The 24,467-nt window shown below is 35.0% G+C and overlaps 1 protein-coding gene across 1 annotated transcript; it reads right to left on the bottom strand.

The window, feature by feature from the left end:
• Positions 1-1,646: 1,646 nt before the first annotated feature.
• LOC133519904 (cuticle protein 19-like) lies at positions 1,647-22,678 on the bottom strand. Its single transcript, XM_061854100.1, has 4 exons — positions 22,465-22,678; positions 19,262-19,420; positions 3,547-3,643; positions 1,647-2,489 (listed from the first exon to the last, which is right to left on the bottom strand). Exons 1-4 carry the CDS (start codon positions 22,474-22,476, stop codon positions 2,350-2,352), a joined length of 408 nt encoding a protein of 135 aa, XP_061710084.1. The 5' UTR covers positions 22,477-22,678; the 3' UTR covers positions 1,647-2,349.
• Between the last annotated feature and the right edge of the window lie 1,789 nt (positions 22,679-24,467).

Below are 24,467 nucleotides of genomic sequence, written 5' to 3'. Positions count from 1 at the left end.
GGGAATTCTCGACCAGGATTTCTCGAGTTTCTCGAGTATCTCGAGAAATTTTGTAAGTTTCAAAATACACCATGTTATTTTCGTTTTATTTATTTTTTGGTTTGTTACAAATTAGACGCATAGAAGTCATAGGTAAGGCCAATAATCAAACAAATGGTAAATTACCATAAATTGCACTTAATAATCAAAAATTCAACAACAAACCCAAAAAAACGACTTATAGGTGCAGGCGTGCACGCAGGCGATGTGATATGCTATAGTGTATTTTCTTTAGGTATTTAACAAAATGTAAACAATCCACAATTGGGAGCGTGCATGAACTGTAGGAGGCAGCACATGAGCTGTCAGATTTTTGGCGCGAAGCGTAAATGTGAGGTTTATTGTTCCGATGTAGCCCACAAGATGCACAAGAAAACACTTGACGTGTAAATGTGCATGTTTATGGTTCCGATTCAGACCACAAGATGGCAGACCCTCCAACGCGCACGGTCCCTATTTTATTAGACAAGAATATTCAAGTCAAATAATTGAACTTGATGTGACAAACTTACAGAAAATTTACTACGTAATATACATACTCAACGTAACAACAGAGCTGCTAAAATTGTGCTATTATGCCAATAGGAATATATCGGAATGATTTGATTTATTAAAAGGTTTTTTTTGTAATATTTGTTTGTATGACCTTGTAATTCATCTTTTAGCATTAGAAAGAAGATAAGCGATCTTAACGTCCCTTTTTATGAAAAACACTTTTGAAAAATAAGTCGAGGCAAATATGTAACAATTATATTATAAATCATATACAATTATTTACATTATTTTTCTTTCTTAAGTAATAGTTACTATTATTTTAAAAGCGTTCTTCAATAAAAAGATTAGAATTTTTAATTTCAATAGAAAAAAAAATGTAATGATAAAAAAAGGAAGCATAGTAATGAACCTAAAACGAGAAGAATTCTTTAGACATCTGAGGGTAGTAGTTCAAAGTTACAAACCATGAAACTCTGTTAAGCCACAACGATAGGTGACGGATCAAGGCAGTTTTTTTATGTAGTTGGTGTAAAGGTTAAAAAAACAGTGTCTTACATTTGTTTAATTAACTAAAGAAATACACTATAGACACATCACGTGTTATGTATACGTGTTTTCTTTTTACTTATGACAAGAAATTTATTACTCGAGTTCTCGAGGTATTGAGGTTTTTTCCCGCCTCGACGAAGGACAAATTTCTCGAGATTTCTCGCCTCGAGAATTCTCGAGCAGAAACCCTAATTAGTACCTACATGATGATGACGAGTCAGATGTAACTATGTATCTATCCCAAAAGTTTATTAAGCTTTTACTTGTGTCTGACAGTGAGGACAAGTATAGTCAGGGAGATTGTTTATAAAATAGATAAGCACTATGTAGTCTTGTATTGTATCAATTTATTCTCACATTTATTTGTGACAATTGTAAATATGATACAAAAGTATTAAGTACATAAAACGAAAAGGAAAATGAATAACCTCGACTTTACATACTTCAGGACATCAAGTAGATACATTTATGTGGTACAGTCAGAATCAATAGTCACGTATGATACAACGTGCCAAAAGTATCTGCCACCCTCCATTACTTTTCAAAATAGCTTAACAAAAAGAAAGCTATCAGAGAATGACAGATACTTCTTTTAATGCAAACTGTACTTGCTCATATATATTTAAAAATCTAGTTAGTCTAGAGTTAGTTATAAACATCAGGTACATCTTGTGAAATTTATCAGAATAAAATATAAATAAAAACAAGAATAATTAATATTTCTCCTAAAGAGAAGTGTAAAAAAATACCTAAATCTAATCAACAATAACCTAGATTTAAATAACAGTAACACTTACAAACTTAGCAAAATCGAGAATAAGGCCTTCTGAGACACAGTACGACTATGAGAGATCGTATCCAATAAATTCATTAAGAATTTAGCAATTGTCAACAATGTTCGTTTGTTTTTCATTACTCGTAAATTAGTAAAGTCAACTTAAATCAACGCAGGTGTGAGTAGGCGGATGCGTATTGCTTAACCAAGACACTCGTATCTGACCAAACAGTTACAACGAATGCAGTCCCTCTTATATTTTACATTTAACATGATCGTTCATTAACTTTAACATGCTAAAATTGTAAATATTAAGTACATACAATAGGTATCCCGTCGTAACTTTTAATATGAGCCACATGATCCACTCAGCCAACACTGGAGCACTACAGTTTTATTTATTTTCCAATGGCATAATTGGAAATAGTAAATTCTCAAGCAACATTATTCTTCCTGCGTTGACACAAGTAAGTTATGAACTAATCTAAATGCTAGTGATGGTGTAGGAGGGCGGCTTCGTGCTGGGAGATGGGCGCGGTCTTGTGCACGACCGCGTTGAACCCGTTGTGTTTGTCGGCCGTGTAGTCCACAGTGCGCAGGGAACCGTCTGGCTCCACGACTGTGTATTGCCCTGGAAACGATGGATTTTATATTATTTTTAAGATAACATAGTTTTTATTTTTTCAAATAGGGTAAAAAATTAAAAATTAATCCGGAATATCGGAAGGAAATCATAAATGTTTATTTTGATATCACAGCTCGAAATGCGTTTTCCATGATTAATTTTACTTCTAGTACTTAAGTATAATAATTTTATGATAACATTAATAACCTATTAAGCAATGCTCGCTGCGTTGTTATCTTTGTAAATTCTCACATTTGCATATGAAATCGAAAGACGTACGAAAAGAAAAAAATATATTGACCCACGGAATCATCTTCTCAAACGTAACGGATTTAAGTATTTTTTTTTTGTATTGGTCGGAATAAAAATATATATATGTTTAATGTTGCCTAAAACTACCGAACTTATCCCACAAAAATGGTTTATTTTCCCGATATCTCGATGACGACGACTAGACCGATTAGTAAAATTGTAAAATATACATACGTCATCAACAATTTTTTTTTTATATATTTTTGATTTGTGCTTTTACGTAGTTACACTACTATATGTAAATTATAAATTGCCATATATGTCATAATTATATGAAATATATTATGAAGTTTATAGTACATGAAATCTATTTCACTTTAAATTAGAAGTCATCTCCCATTATCTCCAAATCGTCAGGAGGAGGAATGAGTCTCATCAAATATTTAATTCCAGTGATTTGGATGTTTTATAGTAACTCGTGCATTTGTTTTCAGTAACCAATAGAACCCCTCGTGTAAATTTAATCGATAGCGAAACGTGACGTACGCGTTTGCGTTAAGTCGAATTTCGTATGGGATTTAGAAGCAGCGCGCCAAGCGGGACGTTATGGAAACTCAAAATCCCATACAAAATAAGACTTAACGCAAACGCGTACGTCACGTTTCGATAACGAATAAATTTACACTAGGGGTACAGTTCGTGAAGTGAAACTTCTGATTAAAGCCAGAAAATGATGTTTTGCGAAATTGGTTCTCATTTTGTTGTAAATAAAGGTACAAATTTCGCAGAACGGCACAAACAGCGATCTTACCTTTGACTACGTCACCATCGCGGCTCTCGTGATGAGTTTTGATATCACCAGTGTGGAAGTCGTTCACCCCATATTTGAAGACGTATTTTGGATACGCCTGAAACAGATAAAAGAAAAATTGTATGAAAAGTAGCTTTCATATAAATACTTATTTATTTCATATACTTATTTATTGGCCCGTGGGGTCCAAGTGCCCTTAAGCTCAATAAGGAACGTTCAAAAAGGTTAGCAGAGGTCGACGGCGACCGCAGAGCTGGCTGCTTCCTCGCTCAAAGAATTAGTCTTGCAATACAGCGAGGAAATGCTGCCAGCATCTACGGCACCATGCCGCTGGGGGATATTTTTTAGTATTATATTTTAAGTTTAGTATTATTTATTTTTAGATTTAGGTTTTAAGTTTTATAGTTTAGTAGGTAAGTAAATATTCTTTATTGCTCCAATAACAATACATTTTACATGTAAATTTACAATGAAATTTATTTCATATTTGACGAACTGTCTGGCCTAGTAGGTAGTGACTCTACCTATGAAGCCAATGGTCCCGGGTTCAAATCCTGGTAAAGCATTTATTTGTGTGATGAGCACGGTTTGGAGCAACATATTGGTTCCTGAGTCATGGGTGTTTTCTGTGTAAGTATTTATAAATATTTATATATTATGTACATATATATCTTTGTCCACCAACAACACAAGCCTTATAGAGCTTATATGTTGGACATAGTCAATTTGTATATTAGTGTCCTATAATATTTATTTATTTCATCTGTTAATTTTAAGGTATATTGCAGGTAAATAAAATAAACAATTTTACTCTACATATGAAGAAGGCATTTGGAACAGTGCCCAAATATTGATCAGGAATTAATTGAAACAAATATATAGTTTTATCATCAATATTATCAAATGCCCCCATAATGAACAGCCCAGAAACACCCAGGTAACTTTTTTTTTATTGGGGAAAAAACAGACATAGGCAGACGATACAGAAAAGAAAAGACCCTCTTCTTTGCCAATAAAACTACCTGTAAATACTTAACATTCCATCATTATACGCACATTTACCTTCCATCGTAATACTTTAGAAGTTTAAACTATCATTATATAAACGATGTCACAGCTATGCACATACTAACTAGCGCAGATCCTCACAGATCGTTATTGTATCACAGTTTCACAGTGAAACGTTTTACGAATGACGATCATTATGTAAGTGCTTCCACTGTCGCGCAATGGTTATGTGACAAGAGAGAAGCGAGCAGGTTTACGATTAGTATTAGTTATGATAATTATAGATATCTAGATTTTTATGGGTTTTATAACTACGACTATTTAGTTTTTTATTTCTTTAGTTTTAGTTTAATATTTTTTATTTGTAAATAATAAAGTCTCATTAAAATTGTATTTTATAAACGCCTAAGGAACATACACAGGACAATTTGATTGTTAGGTATATCAAACTTTACTTTAAAAAAATTATAATATACTCTTAATCCTGATACAACGTTAAGACATTCATCCGTGTGAATGCGATATTTAATTGGAGTTTCTTGCATGTTATCAACATCTTGATTAAGTAAATGGCAATTGTAAATGTTTAAATGGGTCGCGTACTATAAAACTACTAAATTTTAGTCTGTTAGAGGCAAACAACGTCCTTTTCACTAGTATAGTTCGTGTCATCCACAATGACGCGCAGATTTGTCAAATCTAACCTTTAAGAGGATACAGGAGCTGAGATTTAAATATTTTAGGTGAATATATCCGTCTCGCTAACGGGAGCTCTTAACACTAGTGCGATAAGGACAACGCTAGGTTAGGCGAAAAATCCTGCGTAAAAAAGTCGAGTACGTTTGTATAGAGAAATGACCACTCATGTTGCCTCTTAATAATATGATATTACGATACGAGTCGTCGCACACGTCGTCGTAAATGACACAATATATAGCTTTGTAAAAGGTGACCTTGGTAGCCTAATGGTAACGGTAGTGTGCAGCTTCTAAACCTAAGCACCCTTACTAAGATGACGAGATGCGTCAGACTATGTGTAGTTTTATTATTGTTTCTAAAAAACTGATAATTTTTACTTGCACTATTTAAAATTAAACAATGTTCAATTTTGGCTAGATATCAACCGCATATAACTTGCGACAACTTGTCACTGGCACCACCGCCAAAAGTTTGTGAAGAAGCGCGTGCGACTGTCAACTAGCGGAATGCGACACAGGAACTGTCGTTTGTATGAGAATTCCTGTTTATTCAAGAATATAAAAACTGCTTTATATTTACTCTTTATTGCCTACAATATCCCGACCTATACATAAAAGCTAAAGACCGTCATACTAGTAACTTGAACCTAAGATATCGAAACAAGATTGCCCTTCCTGCCAGTAATTTACAAATGAGTAACAAAAGTCCCTATAACATGTCTGTAAGAATTTTCAACAGTCTTCCTAAAGAAATAGCGATAGAATCAAAATATGATAAATTTGTAAATAGCTTGAAAACTTATTTAATAAATAATTGTTTCTATTCTTTACAAGAATATTTAGATGATAACACATACCATAAATAGGCATATACTATAAACTATCTTTTTTTTTTGTGTATTCTGTAGTTTGTAGGTATGTTATAATTGTTTCATGTGTTAGTGTTAGATAAAATTGCAATACCCTTACAGGGTGTCATATTGTGAAACATTATATTATTCACTAAGAACATCTGTATGAACACCAATGTGAAAGCAATAAACTTTATTATTATTATTATATACATTTATTATAATTCTTCTTCTCAACTGTTTTTATTGGCTGAACTTTAATTTGACTAAACGAGAAATATCGTAGTCTCTGAAACCACTTAATTTGTTCGATGAAATTGGCAAATGTTCTAGCTTTTTTTCTAGTGAAAAATTATTTCCTGTAAACACTAAAGTCAGCAAAAAAACGCCTATAAAAAAATTATCTTTTTCGAAATGTATATATTTAAAATTATTTATAACAGTTACGATTACTGATCCATATTTGACAATTAATTTTATGAACATCACCCCATTAAGAAGGAAGAATCGCTTTGCGATCATAACGAAATAACGGTACTTTTTCTATGAAATTTCCTTTTCGGGAGAAAACGGTTTCCACTAATTAAATCTTAACAAATCACTTTGATTTTGATGTCGATCGCTTCAGCATAATATATTCTAGGTTTTGCTTTATTTATTTTTTGGATTGCAAATTTTGAAAAAACGAAAACTTATAAACTTTGTGTCAATAAAATATAAAAAAATCATAGAGAGTGGAGAATATTCAGAAACGGAAAAACATTTTCTCTATTTTTATAGACAATTACGTGATATACTTCTCTCTTAAAATTAAATTAAAAGTCTCGATTTTAAAATTATTAACTGTTTTTATTAGCATATTTTACAATTTACCTCGTTAAGTTATATTTAGTTAATCCACGTCAATTATTATTACATGTTTCAGGTAATCATAGTTCCTAAATAATAGCGATAAAGCCTTATTTTCGAGTATGAATGTTACTAGATCTTGTTTGAAAATTTTACGTACCGTTAGCATAAAAAGTCGTCATGACATTTTGATTATTATAATTAATTCATTAGTTAGTTTATCATATTTCCTCAAATGCGAATACATCTATTTAACCTTATTACTTACCTATTTAATTTATTTTGTTTTCACAAATGACACACGTGGCTTTGATAAATTATCGTTTTTCGGTTGTTTCTAAATAGGTGGTTCGACTAGGTTACCCAAAGCTTAAACCTCACTAGATGGCGCCACAATTGCAAATTTTGAGTTTTAATTTTTTTGTGGAGTAGTCTTGGTATTTCTATACTGTAAATTATATTTAGCGCACTCTTTAAATAAATATTGAACTATTACAACAAACATTGAACACTTCATTGTACAAAAACTACCCCTTAATGTCGACAGAATGTTTCTTGACTCTATTTCTAAGTATCACTCACACATTGAAACAGTCTTACTGGGATCCATGTAGTAGACAATTTGGCACAGCGTGAGTAAGCTTCAATGGCGTTGCGGTATGTACGTGGAAATACATGCAATAGGATGTGGGTTCGAGACTCATTAAAAAATTTTTTGTTATCAGTATTATCAAGTACCTATTATTATTAAATTATTTTATGAGAAATATGAGCGTTTTCCATGAAAATATTAAAAATCTGATTCTCACACATCATGATATTTTTGGGTTCTTCCAACTCAGAATCACTAGCATAATCAATCCTCGTGCTAAAAAAACCCGAAAATTTGTATTGAAATTTTAGTTTTACATTGTAATTTCTTTCACACTAAAATGTGACGTAATGGTATGGATATTTTAGGATATCTTTTTTTAATGCTAGGTGGAGAAGATTCTAAGTAGAATGAACCTAAGAAAGTCTAAATTTGTAAGTCAGATTTTCCGGTATTTTTTTTAAAAAAAACGCTGTTTTGTTCTAAAATTAAAGCAATCCCTTACTGCCCAGCCTTTAAAAAAGCGGCCAAGTGCGAGTCGGACTCGCCCATGAAGGGTTCCGTACCATTTATGACGTATTAAAAAAACTACTTACTAGATCTGGTTCAAACCAATTTTCGTTGGAAGTTTGCATGGTAATGTATATCATATATTTTTTTTAGATTTTTCATTCCGTTATTTTAGAAGTTACAGGGGGGGGGGACACACTTTTTTTCACTTTGGAAGTGTCTCTCGCGCAAACTATTCAGTTTAGAAAAAAATGATATTAGAAACCTAAATATCATTTTTGAAGACCTATCCTTAGATAACCCACACGTATGAGTTTGATGAAAAAAATTTTTTTTTTAAATTTTTATGACGTATTAAAAAAAACTACTTACTAGATCTCGTTGGAACCAATTTTCGGTGAAAGTTTGCATGGCAATGTATATCATATATTTTTTTTAGATTTTTCATTCTGGTATTTTAGAAGTTACGGGGGGGGGGGACACACTTTTTACCACTTTGGAAGTGTCTCTCGCGCAAACTATTCAGTTTAGAAAAAAATGATATTAGAAACCTCAATATCATTTTTAAAGACCTATCCATAGATACCCCACACGTATGGGTTTTATGAAAAAAGATTTTTTGAGTTTCAGTTCTAAGTATGGGGAACCCCCAAAATTTATTGTTTTTTTTCTATTTTTGTGTAAACATCATAATGCGGTTCATAGAATACATCTACTTACCAAGTTTGAACAGTATAGCTTTTATAGTTTCGGAAAAAAGTGGCTGTGACAGAATCGGACAGACAGACGGACATGACGAATCTATAAGGGTTCCGTTTTTTGCCATTTGGCTACGGAACCCTAAAAAGTAGGTACTATTTTACAGTAGAATAATTAAAACATTTTTTTACGATACATTAAATTAAATTACAGTGAGTTACATAATTGCATGGCCTTGTATTTATAACCATTACAAAAAGAAATGAGATATTTACCATGTTTGTTTATATTATTGATTTCCCGATATTTTGACACAACTAGAAGTTTCACACAATGCCTAGAGATAGAAAATTATTTATTTATTTTATTTATTGTCAATTTCATTCAACGGATCACATCATATCCAATTTATTTTCTACCTAGTTGGTTATTAAATTCTGTTACTGCAATAATCTTTATCTACATAAAATATACCAACGAAAGTTTAAAAAAGTATATACTAAAATGAAGTACACAAAATCAGGAATTACATATGACAATATCATTCAAAATCGCCTCCTCTGGCTTTGACACAGGCCCTCAAACGACGAGGCCAGTCATCAATAGCGGCACGCACGATTGTCATGTCTAATTCCGTCACTGTCTTAACTATGGCCCGCTTGAGGGAGTTAAGATTTGTGTGGGGTTTAGCACAGGCTTTCTCCTCAATAACCTGCTATATGGCATAATCCAGGGGCTTAAGGTCCGGGCTGGAGGACGGCCAGTCTTCGTGGGCAATAAAGTCAATTTTGTTCCTTCGAAACCAGGCTTGAGTTGTTTTTGCCTTATGTGCAGGAGCTGAGTCCTGTTCAAAGATCCATGGCTGGTTTTGAAATAGGGTGTGGCTTAAGGGCTTCACTATTGGTTCGAGAACGGTTTCCAGTTTCCGGTTTTCACACTTTTTTCACAGAAATGAATCTGTGTTAGCCCTGAGTATGACACACCCAAAATCATGTTTGGCGGGTGCCCACATTTGTGCAACGCAATAGGGTTGTTTCCATCTACAAATCTTAGGGCATAATTGTATCCCAATAAATTCTTTTGGATTATAAGAACATGTTAAACTGCTTTTAGGGGACCTGTAATGACCATATTTTTATAAAAATTGAATTTAAAATAACTTTTGGCACACATCACGTGACCAAACTCGAAACGTCATTGAAGATTCTGATGACGTCACAACTCTCGGATTGACACTGTTGACAGTTAGGCGATTAACAACAAATGACAAATATCAGTTGACAGTTCGTATCTTCTACGTATGTATGTAGTTATGTGTCAAACCATAAACTGTGACGTCAACAATTTTCAAAGAGCGTCTTGGGCGCGAAAGCATCTGTCAAAATATATTTTGTTAATTTAACATATTTAAAGCCGTTTTTAGTATAAAAGCTGAATTTTAAGGCAACTTTTAGTTAATATAGAAAGTAATACAAGCGTTTCAAAAAATTGGAATACGATTCTCTTTTAGGCCCCAATTCATTATAGATACGACGAGATAAGCGTTATGTGTGGTATATAATTATAGCTCACAAATCCACCACATTATGTCATTTTTTATTTTTTCGGTAGCATTTGTTTTAACGGAAATAAAGAGGTTGCAAATCGAGTAACAGAACTTCAGAACAGATATTATTTGATATTTACCAGTCGCTTTTCGGTGAAGGAAAACATCGTGAGGAAACTGGACTAATCCCAAAAAGGCTTAGTTTTACCCTCTGGGTTGGAAGGTCAGATGGCAGTGGCTTTCGTAAAAACTAGTGCCTACGCCAAATCTTGGGATTAGTTGTCAAAGCGGACCCCAAGCTCCATTGAGCCGTGGCAATATGCTGGGACAACGCTAGGAAGAAAGAAAGAAATCGAGTAACAGAACTTAGTAACCAACTAAGTATAATAGTTATGATGTAAATGTCCATATCATGTTGGAGTCATATATGTATTAGCCAACTAATTATTCAAGATCAATACACTTAGCTCCCTTAGGTATTCGCCTAAGTACAATCTCGGGCAAAATTGAGTTTTATAAAAGTGAACTAGTTTCTAGGTCATATTTTCTATGAATTGGTCATTTTTGTAGACTCCAATTACAGTTACACTTTTCCTGGTTTTTCGCGGACCAGAATATCGATGATTTTTGTAACTTGATTTAGACGTTGCTATCATTTTCAATCCAAAAACACATAAAATCACAATTCAGAACATGCGGCAGCGTTGTTTTCTATCAAGTACCTCAAGCACCAGAGCGGCTACCGGGAAAATCGAAATTCGTCAATTTCGGGCATTTTTCTCTGTCACTCTAATTACGTCTTAGTGAGAGTAAAAGAAAGATCCCCGCAATTTGCGAATTTAGGTTTTCGCGGTAGGCCCCCAAGTCCTGTCAAGTTTCAGCAGTGTTGCCAGGTGAGCGGAAGAGAATTATCGTACTTGAGTGTCGTATATTATTGTACCGTTGAAAAAAATATCGTACGCCAATCAAAAAGGCAGCCCCTAAAAATGTCTAGCAAAATAAGCTTAAATTTCCAATTAATAATAAAAAAAAGACAATTTTCGTCTAAATTGCGCAAAAAATCTGTTTATGTTTGTGTATTTTTGGGATAGACTCAAACGGTATACAGGAAATTGTGACATTTTAAACTTTAAACTTACACCAAGGAGCCGAACACCCAAAAGATACTAATTTTAGCCTATTTCTGAGAGTAAGTGTCATATTTTGCTTCAAATTACTAGAGTTTTAAGGTGGCATCATCCAAGGGCTGAAAGTATAGTACTTTAGTGTACGATAATGCTCTTTGGAACATTACGTCATACCGGGGCCCAAATTATCGTACATGTACGACAATTATCGTACGCCTGGTCACACTGAGTGTCAGTGTCGACAAAGTCAGCTATAAACGCGTCAAACATCGCAACGTCGCGCCGATGGCCGGCCGAGGCATGGAGTGGCAACGCCGCAATGTATTTGTACACGACATTTGTCACACACACATGAGTAAAATTTATAAAAATATAACGTTGATTATTGCATGATTTCTGTATGAAACAAAGTTTTTCTATTAATTTAGCGCAAATGAATATTCGAAAGTAGATAGATGCGCAACTATTTATGTAATAATATTGTGTAATTAATTAATTAATAGCGATTGTTTTTTGTATGAAAATCGAACCACCTTAATCACATTTTGATAATTAGTTCTATAATAAATTGATTGATTGATTGATTGATTTATTTATTGGTAAAATCGTTGTTTTACAAGTCAGGATTACATTAAATATTTACATAATAAGATTAAATAACTAATAATATTTACAAATTATAACATTTACAACTAAATCTTATAATTATGTATAATTAATCAAGCATTAAGATGACACTATTTTTACGCGTTAGTTATGAACTCCACGAAGAAACTCGTCAACGCTGTAGCATGCCTGTGCGATCAGCAGCGCTTTAAGTTTCTTGGTAAACACAGGATCACTTTCCGCTGACTTTATGGCAGGCGGAACCAAGTTGTAGATCTTGGCCCCAATGACACTGAGTGAATTCCTGAGCTTAGCAAGACGCTTTACGGGGGCAACCAACATTGGCTGTCTGCGGTTGTTATCACCACGGCTAGAATTGGTTTTATACCTAGCGAGGTTAGACCTGACATACTGGCACGCTGCCAATATGTAGACAGAAGGTAGCGTTAACACTTTATTGCGTACAAATAGTTCTTTAGCTGGGTGGTCGTGAGGTTTCCTAGATATTATCCGCAGCGCCCGCTTTTGTATTTTGAATACCTTGTCCCGACCCGAAGCCAAGCCCCAAAGGTCGACACCACGGATTAAAATCGAGTGGAAATATCCAAAATAGGCCTTTCTTAGGTTATCTACCGATAGGGTGGGCGCGAGCCTGGACAAAGCAAAACACGCTGACGAAAGCGAATTGCATAACTGATCAATGTGAGGGGACCACGTAAGTCCAGAGTCGATTAAGTATCCAAGATATTTAGTTTGGTTTACTTGTGGGACTTCAATATCATTTATTTTAATATTTAGCTGCAATATGTCAGTGCACCGTAACCTAAAGTGCACAATGTTTGTTTTGTCTAAGTTGAGGAGCATTCCGTTAGCGGTGAACCACTTATCTATCTCTATCATGGTTTGACTCAGTTTTGATACTAGATCATCAATGTTTTCAGCGTGTACTATAATGCATGTGTCGTCGGCATAAATAACATATTCGGGCTCATACGACGCGGATGTAATATCGTTGATTAGCATGAGAAATAGGTTGTTTCCCATGCTTGAGCCCTGGGGTACCGCGCAGCTGCCTACTGGTTCCAGTAGAGACCTTACATTCTGGACGTAAGTACTTTGTTTACGGTCTTTTAAAAAGGAAGCGATTGTGTCATGGAAGCTACCATCAAAGCCATACAGAAATAGTTTCTTAAGGAGGAGGGAGTGGTCTATCATCTCGAACGCGCGCGACAAGTCACAGAAGACCGCTGCGACCCGCCGCCCGCCCTCGAGGTGGGCCAGCACCCGCGCGACCACATCACGAGCCGCGTCCGATGTCGATCGGCCAGGTTGGTATGCATATTGGTGACAATTCAATAAGTCGTTTGTGCGTATGTGATGCATAATTTTTTTACATAACAAACTTTCAAATACTTTTGATATAACTGGAATTATTGAGATTGGGCGGTAATTTTTAAGTTCGTGCATGTCACCTTTGCGTTTATAAACAGGTTGAACTTTTACTTGCTTTAGAATGTCAGGATATTCACCTATCTCAATACATTGGTTAAACAACATTAATAGTAAGGATATAACGACTGGAGGGAGGTAGTCAAGTACGCGGGTTGACATGTCATTTATATCTTTTGTGTCTTTTCGTTTTATACTTTTCCATACCTTTATTATTTCTTGTAAAGTGAAATGTGTGAATTGGAATCTCGGGGGCAATTTTGTTAAGTGTTTGACCAAGTATTCCAAAGCGACGTCACTACACGGTTGCCTATTGTTTACATTTGTATCAATGTAGTAATGATTAAGCAGCGCGGCGGCTGCCGCAGCTCGAGTATCGCCACAGTCATCGCCCAACCCGTTGACGAGTACGTCAAGCGCCGCGCTCCTATTTTTATTGTCACTACAGGTTTCGGACGATATTACGCGCCAGACGCTGCGACACATGTTATCACCCGAGTTCTCAATAATGCTATTTACATGACAACGTCGTGCGTCTGTTAGCTTTGACCAATACTGAGACTCATATGCCAATAACTCGGAATGCAGCCCATTATCATTGGGGTTTTGCGACAATTTGCTTTTGATATTTTGAATATCATTACGTAGTTTCTTTGTGGATTCATTTACCCACGCACGTGCATGGGACTTTATTTGCTGTTTTTTTAAAGGAAAATGTATGTCAAAGTAATGCTTAATAACATGCAGTACTGATTCTAGCTTTTTGTGAGGGCACTTACTCTTGTTTAGCACACTATCCCAGTCATGGTTATTGAGGCCTAAGGTAAAACTACGTTTATTACTATCACTAACCACTCGCCTCAAGGTGTGTCTAGTAGAAAATTTACTTTTTTGCACTTGCACAGTAACACATATGCACAAGTGGTCAGATAGATGCAGATCTAAGCTAGATACGCCTTTTACATTATTTTTGTGCATATTGGTATAGATGTGGTCAATACATGTTTTTGAACTGTTCGTGATTCTGGTAGGAGCATTGCTTACAGTTTTAAACCCATATTGACACAATGTATTTATTAGGCATTGTGTATTATTACATTTATCCAGTAAATCTATGTTTATGTCTCCTACTATTATAACATTGTAATTTTTAATAGCCTGTAAACTAAGTATTTCATCCAGTTTTGAAAAAAAAAGTGAAATATCTCCACTTGGAGGTCTATAAATGCATACAATGATTAGCTCTAATCCGATGCACTCGACAGCGCAGGACTCAAATTGCATCTCTACCGATAGGTCCTTTACTTCAGTTCGTTCCATGGTTAAAATATTTGACTTCACATATATACAGGCTCCTCCTCCATGGCGAGTCGGTCTTGAGTAGTACGCACGTAGGCTGTAGTTTATTATATTTACTGATGATACCTGATTTGTTCGTAGCCAATGTTCGGTCAGGCATAGCACATCAACATTTTTATTAATCTGGAGCTCGCATTCAAGTTTGTATGTTTTGTTCGCAAGTCGATTTATGTTCTGGTGCCATATGTTGATTAAGTGATTATGATTTCTTATTGTGGGGATAGCTTGGCTAGGGGCCCTCACTGCAGCGCGTGTCAGGACAGGGTTGGCCGGGTGTTGTGTTTGTGCGATGGACTTATTCGAAAAAAAGCTGCATTGTCAGAGCTTTTTGTGGTACTTTTCTGCGGGCTATTTTTGGACGGTAAATTTACAATTATATCTGCTATGTTTTGGAGAATATTTTGCACTCCATTATTGTTAACTTTTCCAGATCGAGATAAGAACTGGTCGTGATTTAGCCATGTGTCTAGAAAGGTAGCGTATTTGTAGGTCATAATGTCATGACATAGCAGGTTGTTAAAAAGTTCTACCCTTCGGTTGTATAGCAGTGATCCATGGATGTTAGTAGGCGCAGCTATTATAATATTTGTGTTCATGATTGGTTGCAATATATCTCGGATATTTTTAATGATGACGTTGTAGTCATGAGTTTTGTAGAAATCTACTTCGCCAATTAAGATTACGCAGACATCGCGTTGAGTGTACCCGATTAGTTTTTCATTCAGACTTTTTAACAGTATGTTAATTCCTACATTTGGCGTGATGTAATGGCAGCATTGGTATTTTTCAAGAACGTGATTATTTTTCATATTTTGTAGTATCCGATATCTCTTACAGCTGGATATGATACAAAGTTTGTTTTGTTTGCTAGCTCTGGTGTAATTTTTGTTTGTACTCTGTGCTTGCCTATTACTTTTACCCGTGTAGATCTCTGTTTTTTGTTTATTTGACAAAGCTGGAGGAGATAGTCCATGTTCCAACTTCCTTATAATTTCATTTAGAGCGCGCGTTTCAAGCTGTGCCTTAAGAAGCTCACTTTCTAATTGTTTTACCTGGGACTCCAAGTATAAAATTCTCTCAAGGCTTTTAGGTGTTATATAGGAAGCATTTTTTACAGGACTCTGAGTAAAGCTTGACACTAACATCGATTTGTCCTTTTTTGAACTGCACGGGCTCCTACATATGTTTTTTAGTGTGCAAACCTCGCGTGTTAGCTTCTCTATTTGCCGCATGTACTCATTTTTTTCAAAGATAGAATTATGTAGTTCTTGCTCAGTGCTTGCCAAATTAACTTTCAGTTTTCGGATTTGCTCTTTCTGTTCCGTTACGATGTTTGGATCATTTGTTATTTCCAGGCTTTTTGACAGCTCATCCTCAGAGCTTTTGATAGAGGAGTTGTGCATGGACTCTGGATGTATAAGAGATTCAATTGACTTTGCCTTTACTAGTAAACTCAGAGGGCGAGGTGTTACGGAAGAACAATTTCCAGCTGGTGAGGTGCTCGCGATGCATTTGCAGCTGTTTTGAGCGTTGTCGTCAGTTTTTATCACTGGAGTATCTGAAGAGTTGTTTCTCCCAGGCAAGGTACTTGAGCCTTGTGGACTTATTGTGCTGTCGTCAGAATCCGTTAAGGTAGAACCTGAAGAGTTGTTTCTTGTCGGTGTGGTGTATGTGACCAGTGTACCTGGGAGTTTCTCCGACGGGTTGTTGTCAAGATACATTAGGGGAGAAACTGAAGGGTTGTTTCTTGTCGGCGAGGTGCTTGAAACCGGTGTACTTGGAGTATTTGTCTGACGGCTGTCATCCGGCTTCAATGAAGGAGAAGCCGAAAGGTTTTTAGCTGCCAGTGAGGCGTCTGTGTCTGATGCTCCTCTGGCGCTGTTAACAGGGCTGACGGCCGGAGTATTTATTAAGGAAGTAGCTGAAGGGCTGCTTCTCACCGATGAGGGGCTTGTAACCGGAGTGCTTTTCGTGTTATTGGGAAAGGCTTTTTTTCGTATTGTAACATTTTGCGCATCAGATTTGCTAGTGCCAGGTATTGTAGATGTTTTTTGTGTTGTCCGACATAGTAAGCATGTCCATGCCTTTTTGCTTTCTGTAGACATATATCTAAAAGTCTTTGTCGATTTCCGTGCACATAGCAAGTCGTAAACTAGTTTGCAGTTTTTGCAAGCAAGAAATTCATTATTTTGTATACTTTCATGACATTTAGAGCATGCAGGTGCCATCTTGCGTTTGGTTCATGTATTGTCAGAGTAGATAAGCGAACACCCGTTGTGCGTAGGCGCTGTCGTTTTAACGGATAGTAGCTAGTTTATCGTTGTGGTACTAGATGGCGCTTAAAATAGTTTATTGTTCTATGGTAATTCGGTGCTGTAGATTGTCGCTAGATGGAGTTACAGGTGTCATAGCTGATAGGTCCGTCGTGTGATCGCTGTGTGCTTGTCAATATTCAAAGCAACAAACGGCCCACACAAAGCAATTTTGTTCTTTTTTCAAAAATTTACTCACAGTTTGTTGTTTATATACATAGCAGTCGGATGTAAAAAGGTCCTACACACTCCACAATGGCACTATCCACTGAATTCCACATTTATTTACCGACAACAAACAATCCAAGTTCACATTTCATTTCGGTCGATATTGTCCTTTATCGATAGACAAGTCTAGTAAATAACACTCACGGAGCGTAGTTAGTAGTCATTGATCACACTGGCTCATGAATTACACTAAAATATTTATTTGTTACATTTTAAAAACTTTTTTGTTTACGCAGCTTATTCGACCGTGACAAGTGACAGCTGTCAACTTTTTGAATAAAAACATCGATTACTTTAATAGTGAATAACATTTATTATAATAAGCCTCATTAATCTTACTGTGAGACTAGGTCGATCTATGTAAAATTTTCCTATAAGTACATACATACCCTTTTAAAACGGGTCACTCACGTATTTTAAGTCGAACAACGCTATTTAATTATAATGTAATATTTAATATGTGTGTGTCTCACGGAAGTTTTGCTATTAATAAGTAAACATTTTGAGCTAACATGCATTAATATCATTGCGTAGGTATACATAATATTTTGCGAGCGATGCAACGCTACTTCGTATAACTGTTTGAATATTAGATTGGTTTCATTTCCATACCAGTCGTGCTGCAAATTCGCACATCGCTTTCTGTTTCCGACAATTTGATGTCATTTCGGTATCCGTTAAGCAATAAATATGGCAGTACTCGACGATGTTTACATGTTGGTTGAATAATTATATCCTGGGAACCAAACTGAAAACTTTTTACGAAATATTATTTTTGTACATCATTTAACCCTACATAATTATGTTTAACTCAATATATTTTGTATCTGTGTATGGATATTATTTTACTGGCATATTATTAGTTTATTATAATTCGATTTTAAATGTAAGTAGTCGATAAATCAATCATATATGTACAGGGTGTTTTAGTCACTTACATCATGGGATTTGGAATAAATCTAATCTAAAATATACCTATACGCTACAACTATTGCAGTTTACTAAAAAGACATTCTGTATAAACCAATTATAATAGTTAACTTTCAAGTATTCCCAAATAGGTGGTATTGAAGATGTAATGTTTTGTTTAAGTATATCAATCCTGGTGATAGAATTGCAGTATTACGATTTAACATTTATTCCAACTAAATAGTATGACTGTCCGTTTCATACATCTCGGCTAATACCTTACATGTTTATTATGTACTTGAATAATAACTACATGTTAAGAGATAGTTAAAAGTGAAACAGAGAATATTGAAATGGTAATGGAAAGCCATTGCAATGAAAGTGGTAATTGAAGTGTAATGTAACTAAGCAGTGGGGCATTTATGAGTATGACTGACTTTACGATTAACACTTTTAAAAAATCTTCTCTAGACTAAATTACGAGATATTAAATGTTGGTAGATGATAAAGGAAGACTTTATGTTAGATCCGCCTTTGGTTCATTGACTCTTACTTTTAACATTCGTATTTATTACATCAATAAATTAATACAGCAGACGTATATTTTGTAGATTTTATTTTTATGGTAATGTGTAAGGCGGTTATCACACCGATGCGCTGTCCGAATGCCCGTGCCCGGGTGACATCCGCATTAGTTAGGGAGGTGAAGCACAACGGAAGGTTATTTCAATTGCAACAAAATTAGATATGTAATGCTGTGTTCATGCTTATCGTTTCCAGAACTTCCAAGGAGGCATCTGTGTTGAAATACAGTAGTACTAGTACCTATGTATTTGCCTATGAATCCAGGGACAACAACGAGCAAATGACACCTTTGGAAAAATCCATAGGCTACGGTTTCCATACACTATCAAAAGACACATTTTTCCAGTCACACAATTGTAAGTTATTTTAAATGTAAAAAGACCTTACATAATAGTCGACGTGTTCATCCTCGGAGACGTGGTGCTCGAAGCCCAGGCGAGGCTGCGCGCGCTGCACGGTCGCCACGGACTTAGATTCAGAGGGCCGAATGTATGTGAACATCCGACAGTGCGCGCACGCCACCAGCGCCAGGGCTATTATTGTTACCTGAAAATTAAAACAAATGATATGAGATAAATCAAGAAAAAATTGCGGTTAGAAGCTTCTTTGATTATGCCTCTACTACTAATGGCCTCAGCGTCTATTTCAGACGATCTATGGTGCAATGTCCGAAACACATCTTTTTTGGTGGCTGAATAGACCGATGCGAGAGCGGCATATTTTGCCACAGAGCTGGGCAAGGGAAGTTCGCGACGGATTGCGACGTTTCGCTACGGTGCCTTTTATACCATGTTAATAATATGTATGTATTTTTATGACCAGAAATCAGATTTAGTGCAAGTTTAGTGGTAAATTATAAAGTCGGATATAAAGTAAAGTACTCGGTTTTAAAATTAACTTAATATACGTTCCGGAATGTAGGTACTCTTACAATTAACAAACTTAAAAAACGCAATATATGGTTCCAAATGGTCAAACGATATTTAGTACGAGTATTATGAATATATTTGGAAAGGAAAATCTATACATTTGCACTAATATTATACATTATTTGAGAGCTAAGTAATTCAAAACAATGTTAAACGTGTCATGATAAGATTAAAACACTTATGAATTAATAGTATCAAACTAACTTCCGTAACAGATTTATTAAAGTGGTCCTACTTTTGAATAAATTAAATTATGGCGCCCTACTTTTTCTTAATTTTGTAATGGTTATGGGTTTACGACTCGGTCAAAGATGGGCACCCTACTAAATATCCATTCATCATAGAATAATAGAAATATTCAGAGGTTATAATTATGTATAGATACTGATTAGAGCAATTAAGAGCTACACTATGTAATATAAGTAAGTTACAAGTATAATATTAACCTTTTTAGATAGCTACGGTTTAGATTTATTTATTTCAGAATATGAAATGACAAAATAACTTATACTACACTAATCTATATGAATTAATATTACGATCGTCAAAGAAAAATGATTATAACTATACAACTATACAATGTCTAGAAATACAAACAATATGTGTATTATGTGTAATGAAACTGATATTCTATCACTGATATTCTATTTTTAAATATCTTGTATATCCTAGGTGACATGTGTTAACCACACATATTGTGGCTAAATGTTAACTATAGAAAACTGTAATGTATGTATATTTTTACTGCTGGTGCTGACCAAACCCTGAGGGGTGGATTTGGATTTGTAGGCCATGTATGGGGCCAACCTCGAAATCGCGATAAAAAATCTTCCGTCACATTGCGGTGGATCAGAGCCAATGTTTTCTATGGAACATCTGATTTTTTTCTTATCACGAGTTACTATGGAATAAAAGTTGTTCAGTATGACCTACATATTTAGCCCTCATAAGTGACAACAAAAGCATCCTGTATAATATTATATCATTAAAAAAATGATCATTTAACTATTACTATTGATGCTAATAAGTATATCATCTATTCAAATACCATAACTTACAACTTAACGATATTGAAACCACAACTCGATGTTTCATTCACAAGCAGACTTCATAAAATCATCTTTGAAGTAAACAATGGGTAAATTGTATTATCAATACATCATCGATGAAACAAAGGTAAGTTTTTTCGTTGCACTCCCACAGCTTTCAGAAGATGCCGGTTATTGTCACCGCAGGTACGTGGAATGTTTTCTTGTCATGACACTCATGACTTAAGTTCACTTTTGTTTTCACTTAGGCAAATATGTATCAAGTAATGAGGTAAACGTGCCTGAATCAGCGCGAGTCATCAACAAAAGTTTATTGGGTGGGAAAATGAAATAAACAAAGAAAATTCCAATTTTCATATTCTCATATTCATTTGACTGTTAGGGTGACACTCCCACACTTCGTATATACATTTTTATCCATATAAGAGACAAAACTATAAACATGCGGCCCGATTCGAACTTTAAGATACGTCCAATATTGGTCCAGATAAAACTTAAACGTCACTTTTGACACTGACATATCCGATCCAAATCGTATCTAGACTAAACCTAAATCTGACATATCTTAACCCTTTTCCAGGCATGGTACGATTTATCGACCACATGCGCGCCATTAGAATTTCAACTTTAGCATTACGATTTAAGGTTCAAATTAGATTACACTTTCAGGAAATGTTACTTGTCTTCAAATGAGTCATCAAAGCTGGATTAATTGGAATATATTTGGATTTTTTGGGAAAACCTTGTAGATTGGTGCGGCCTGGAAAAGGGCTAAAGTTCGATAATTAACCTCGTTTATTCGTCGTTCGTCGTTTATTTTTTGCTCATTAATATTATTTTAAAGTGTAATATCGGTAGCTTATTATAGATTAAACTAATATGGCAGTGTGCAGTGAATGGAGAATTATTCTTGAAACGCTTTTAACCCCCATTTAGGAGTCAACGGCCGGTAGTCCACGTGCTACTTGTAAAGTCCAGCTATCGCTTTACAAGAGCTGATAAAATCACCGCACACTGTCACCATACAATTTTAGTCTTATTTAACGCTCCTAATGCCTTGATTCTAGCGAAATAGTTCCACTGGACTGAAGCCATAATTTTAAAAGAATAAATGAATGAATGAATCGGGCCGTTAGTTTTGCTATAAATAGAACATTATTAATTGTAGAATTAAAAAGCTGTACCATTCTCAGTTTGAGCATACTGTTGAGTATTCTACAGTTTATCAATGTGCATCTAGCTTATAAGTTATAATTATACTGTATTAAAGTAACGACTCATTTAATTACCGTCGATTTAATAACCGGGAAGGAAACTTAGGTTATCATTTAATCAGATATTGGCTTGCCTTCAGCTATTAGATTTTTTTTTACATAAGCACTTCCGAACATGAAAGTTATCGAGAATTCATACAACATTCTTCTACACTGTTGGTAGTTTAATTATCCATTCAGCCACTAATAGTTTATGTTGATATAAAAAATATCTTTACTTCACAATTATTAATTTGTCACTTTAAATATGTAAATACTTATGACGTGAATACTTAAGGACATGGTGTTCCAAAAAATTTGTTAATTTCTCCCTTGTCTTAAAAAATAACCATAATCACCTTGAAGGTCATTTTCTCTTCGAACCACTAAAGCACCACACTAAAAACCGAAACAAGGAGTACGCTTTTCGGTAGCAAGTTTACGAATGTGACGAGTGAAACCACGCGGGGACTTTATATGTGGCGCGGTGGTGGGCGCCGGGAAAACACGAGATCAGGTAACGGAGGCGTAACAACCCGCCCGATTGTTATACTTGGACTAGTTTTTAGAAATGAGATTGACGGTACCGTAAAAAAATTGTCTGTTTGTAGAAGACGGGTAATAAGAAGTTGCTGGTTAGGTTTTTACCAGTAGTCACCTATACCACCTATGCCATATTGCTATGTCTGGTAGGTAACTACTTATTTGAATTTTTTTCTTCGATAATTACAAGAATCTATTGGATACGCGCAATGAAAATATTGAGGAAATATTTATAATAAGGCAAACTGAACTAAGCACAGCCTTACTTCCATACAGCATCACGCTTACTGTAGTAATTTATAGTTCAAGACTTAAAGTAGAAGTAAACAATAAACGCATCTGTCTTGCTTAATAAACAATGCATATTAAAGTATACACGTTGGCTGCCCACCATGCTTCACCTAACGTGTTGCTCCCATACAAATTTAGTGATCCCACCGGTGATGCTCACAGCATCGGACTATTACTGAGGATTAATAAAGAGATAATGAGCTTTTTATCCCACCGGCGATGCTCACATGGCCACACAGAGAAGATTACGTGATCACATTGGTGATGCTCATGACCAAATAGAGTAGATAACGTAATCCCACTGATGATGGCAGATGGCCACATGGCAGCCAACGTGTTTACAATTAAAAAGTCTTATCGTTAGACAGCCATAAGCCAATTTTTATCAATTAACACAACCTAAATAAGTTTACCCGAAGATTAAATATAACATGTAGTAGGTATTGATATTTACTTTGTGTTCATAAGTATTTAACTTACCATGTTAATGTCTATCCATGATCAGTTTCGTGAAAACTTAGTACACGCGTATTTTCTTTTTTCTAAAAGAAGACTAAAACTACTGTTACCATTGCTTATGTCATTCCTCACCCATATACATAAATTGTTTATCCAATGTACGCAGTTATCAGAAGGAGTCTGCAATTTGACATGCAACATTGCACTGCTAAGTGTAGCAAGGCGTAAAGCTCGATCTAATTACATACAAAACAAGACTCTCGACTCGATTTTCTATCTTATTTTAACTAGTCATGTGTATATGCGATAGAGATATTAGTTTGCGATTGAGTACGATTGCTCGGTAAGCAGTAGTTCATTGAATAATGTTTGATGATTACAGCACTTGCATCAGTTTACGTGTAAAAATTAACTCAGGCTGTAAGCGTCCACGTTATGAGGAAATTTTATAATTTCGGTTTTGCATATATGCTTCGATCCCATAATTACTGTCAATTTCTGCAATAAAATACAGCTATAAAACAGCACTTTGTCAATTTCAATGTAATGTATCAATGGTGAGTATTATACTTCGTTTTTTTAGCATTAGAGAAAGGGTTAATCAATATTGATGTGTGTTTTATTTGAAAATCGCTATTAATAGTAACTATTACTTATTCGTATGAAACTAAAAGAATGTAAATATATAATTGTTACATATTAACTGCAACTTATTTCTCAAATATGTTTTTCCATAAAAACTCACGTCAATAACGCTTACCTTCTTTCTAATGCTAAAAAAACGAAGTATAGACCTAAATCATTTTATTTTATTTTTTTATTTATTTATAAATCAAAAATCATAGACTGATGGTATCGATGATGTTATTGTTTGTACTTAAATAAACACGAACAATATTAAAAGCTGTAAGGAATTCAAAACTAGGTTACCTCGCTTGACGCTACTAAAAGTGTGTGATGATCGGAATTTTAGATTAAATTTATCACAGCATAGTTTACATCCAAACAAATAAAGAGTAGCATATAACGTAATTGAAACTACAACCGACGGCGGCGGCGATCAGATAAT

The sequence above is a fragment of the Cydia pomonella genome, chromosome 7 (genome assembly GCF_033807575.1).
Source record: "Cydia pomonella isolate Wapato2018A chromosome 7, ilCydPomo1, whole genome shotgun sequence".
NCBI classification, from domain to species: domain Eukaryota; kingdom Metazoa; phylum Arthropoda; class Insecta; order Lepidoptera; family Tortricidae; genus Cydia; species Cydia pomonella.
Note: the sequence above shows the minus strand (reverse complement) of the source record. Positions and strands in the feature narration are given on the sequence as shown.

Bases quoted from the DNA above. Each gene is read 5' to 3' on its own strand.
- LOC133519904 (XM_061854100.1), bottom strand. The intron at 3,644-19,261 runs GTAAGGTCTTTT...TATCTGTTTCAG, and splicing joins ATGAACACGTCGACTATTAT to GCGTATCCAAAATACGTCTT. The intron at 2,490-3,546 runs GTAAGATCGCTG...CATCGTTTCCAG, and splicing joins CGATGGTGACGTAGTCAAAG to GGCAATACACAGTCGTGGAG.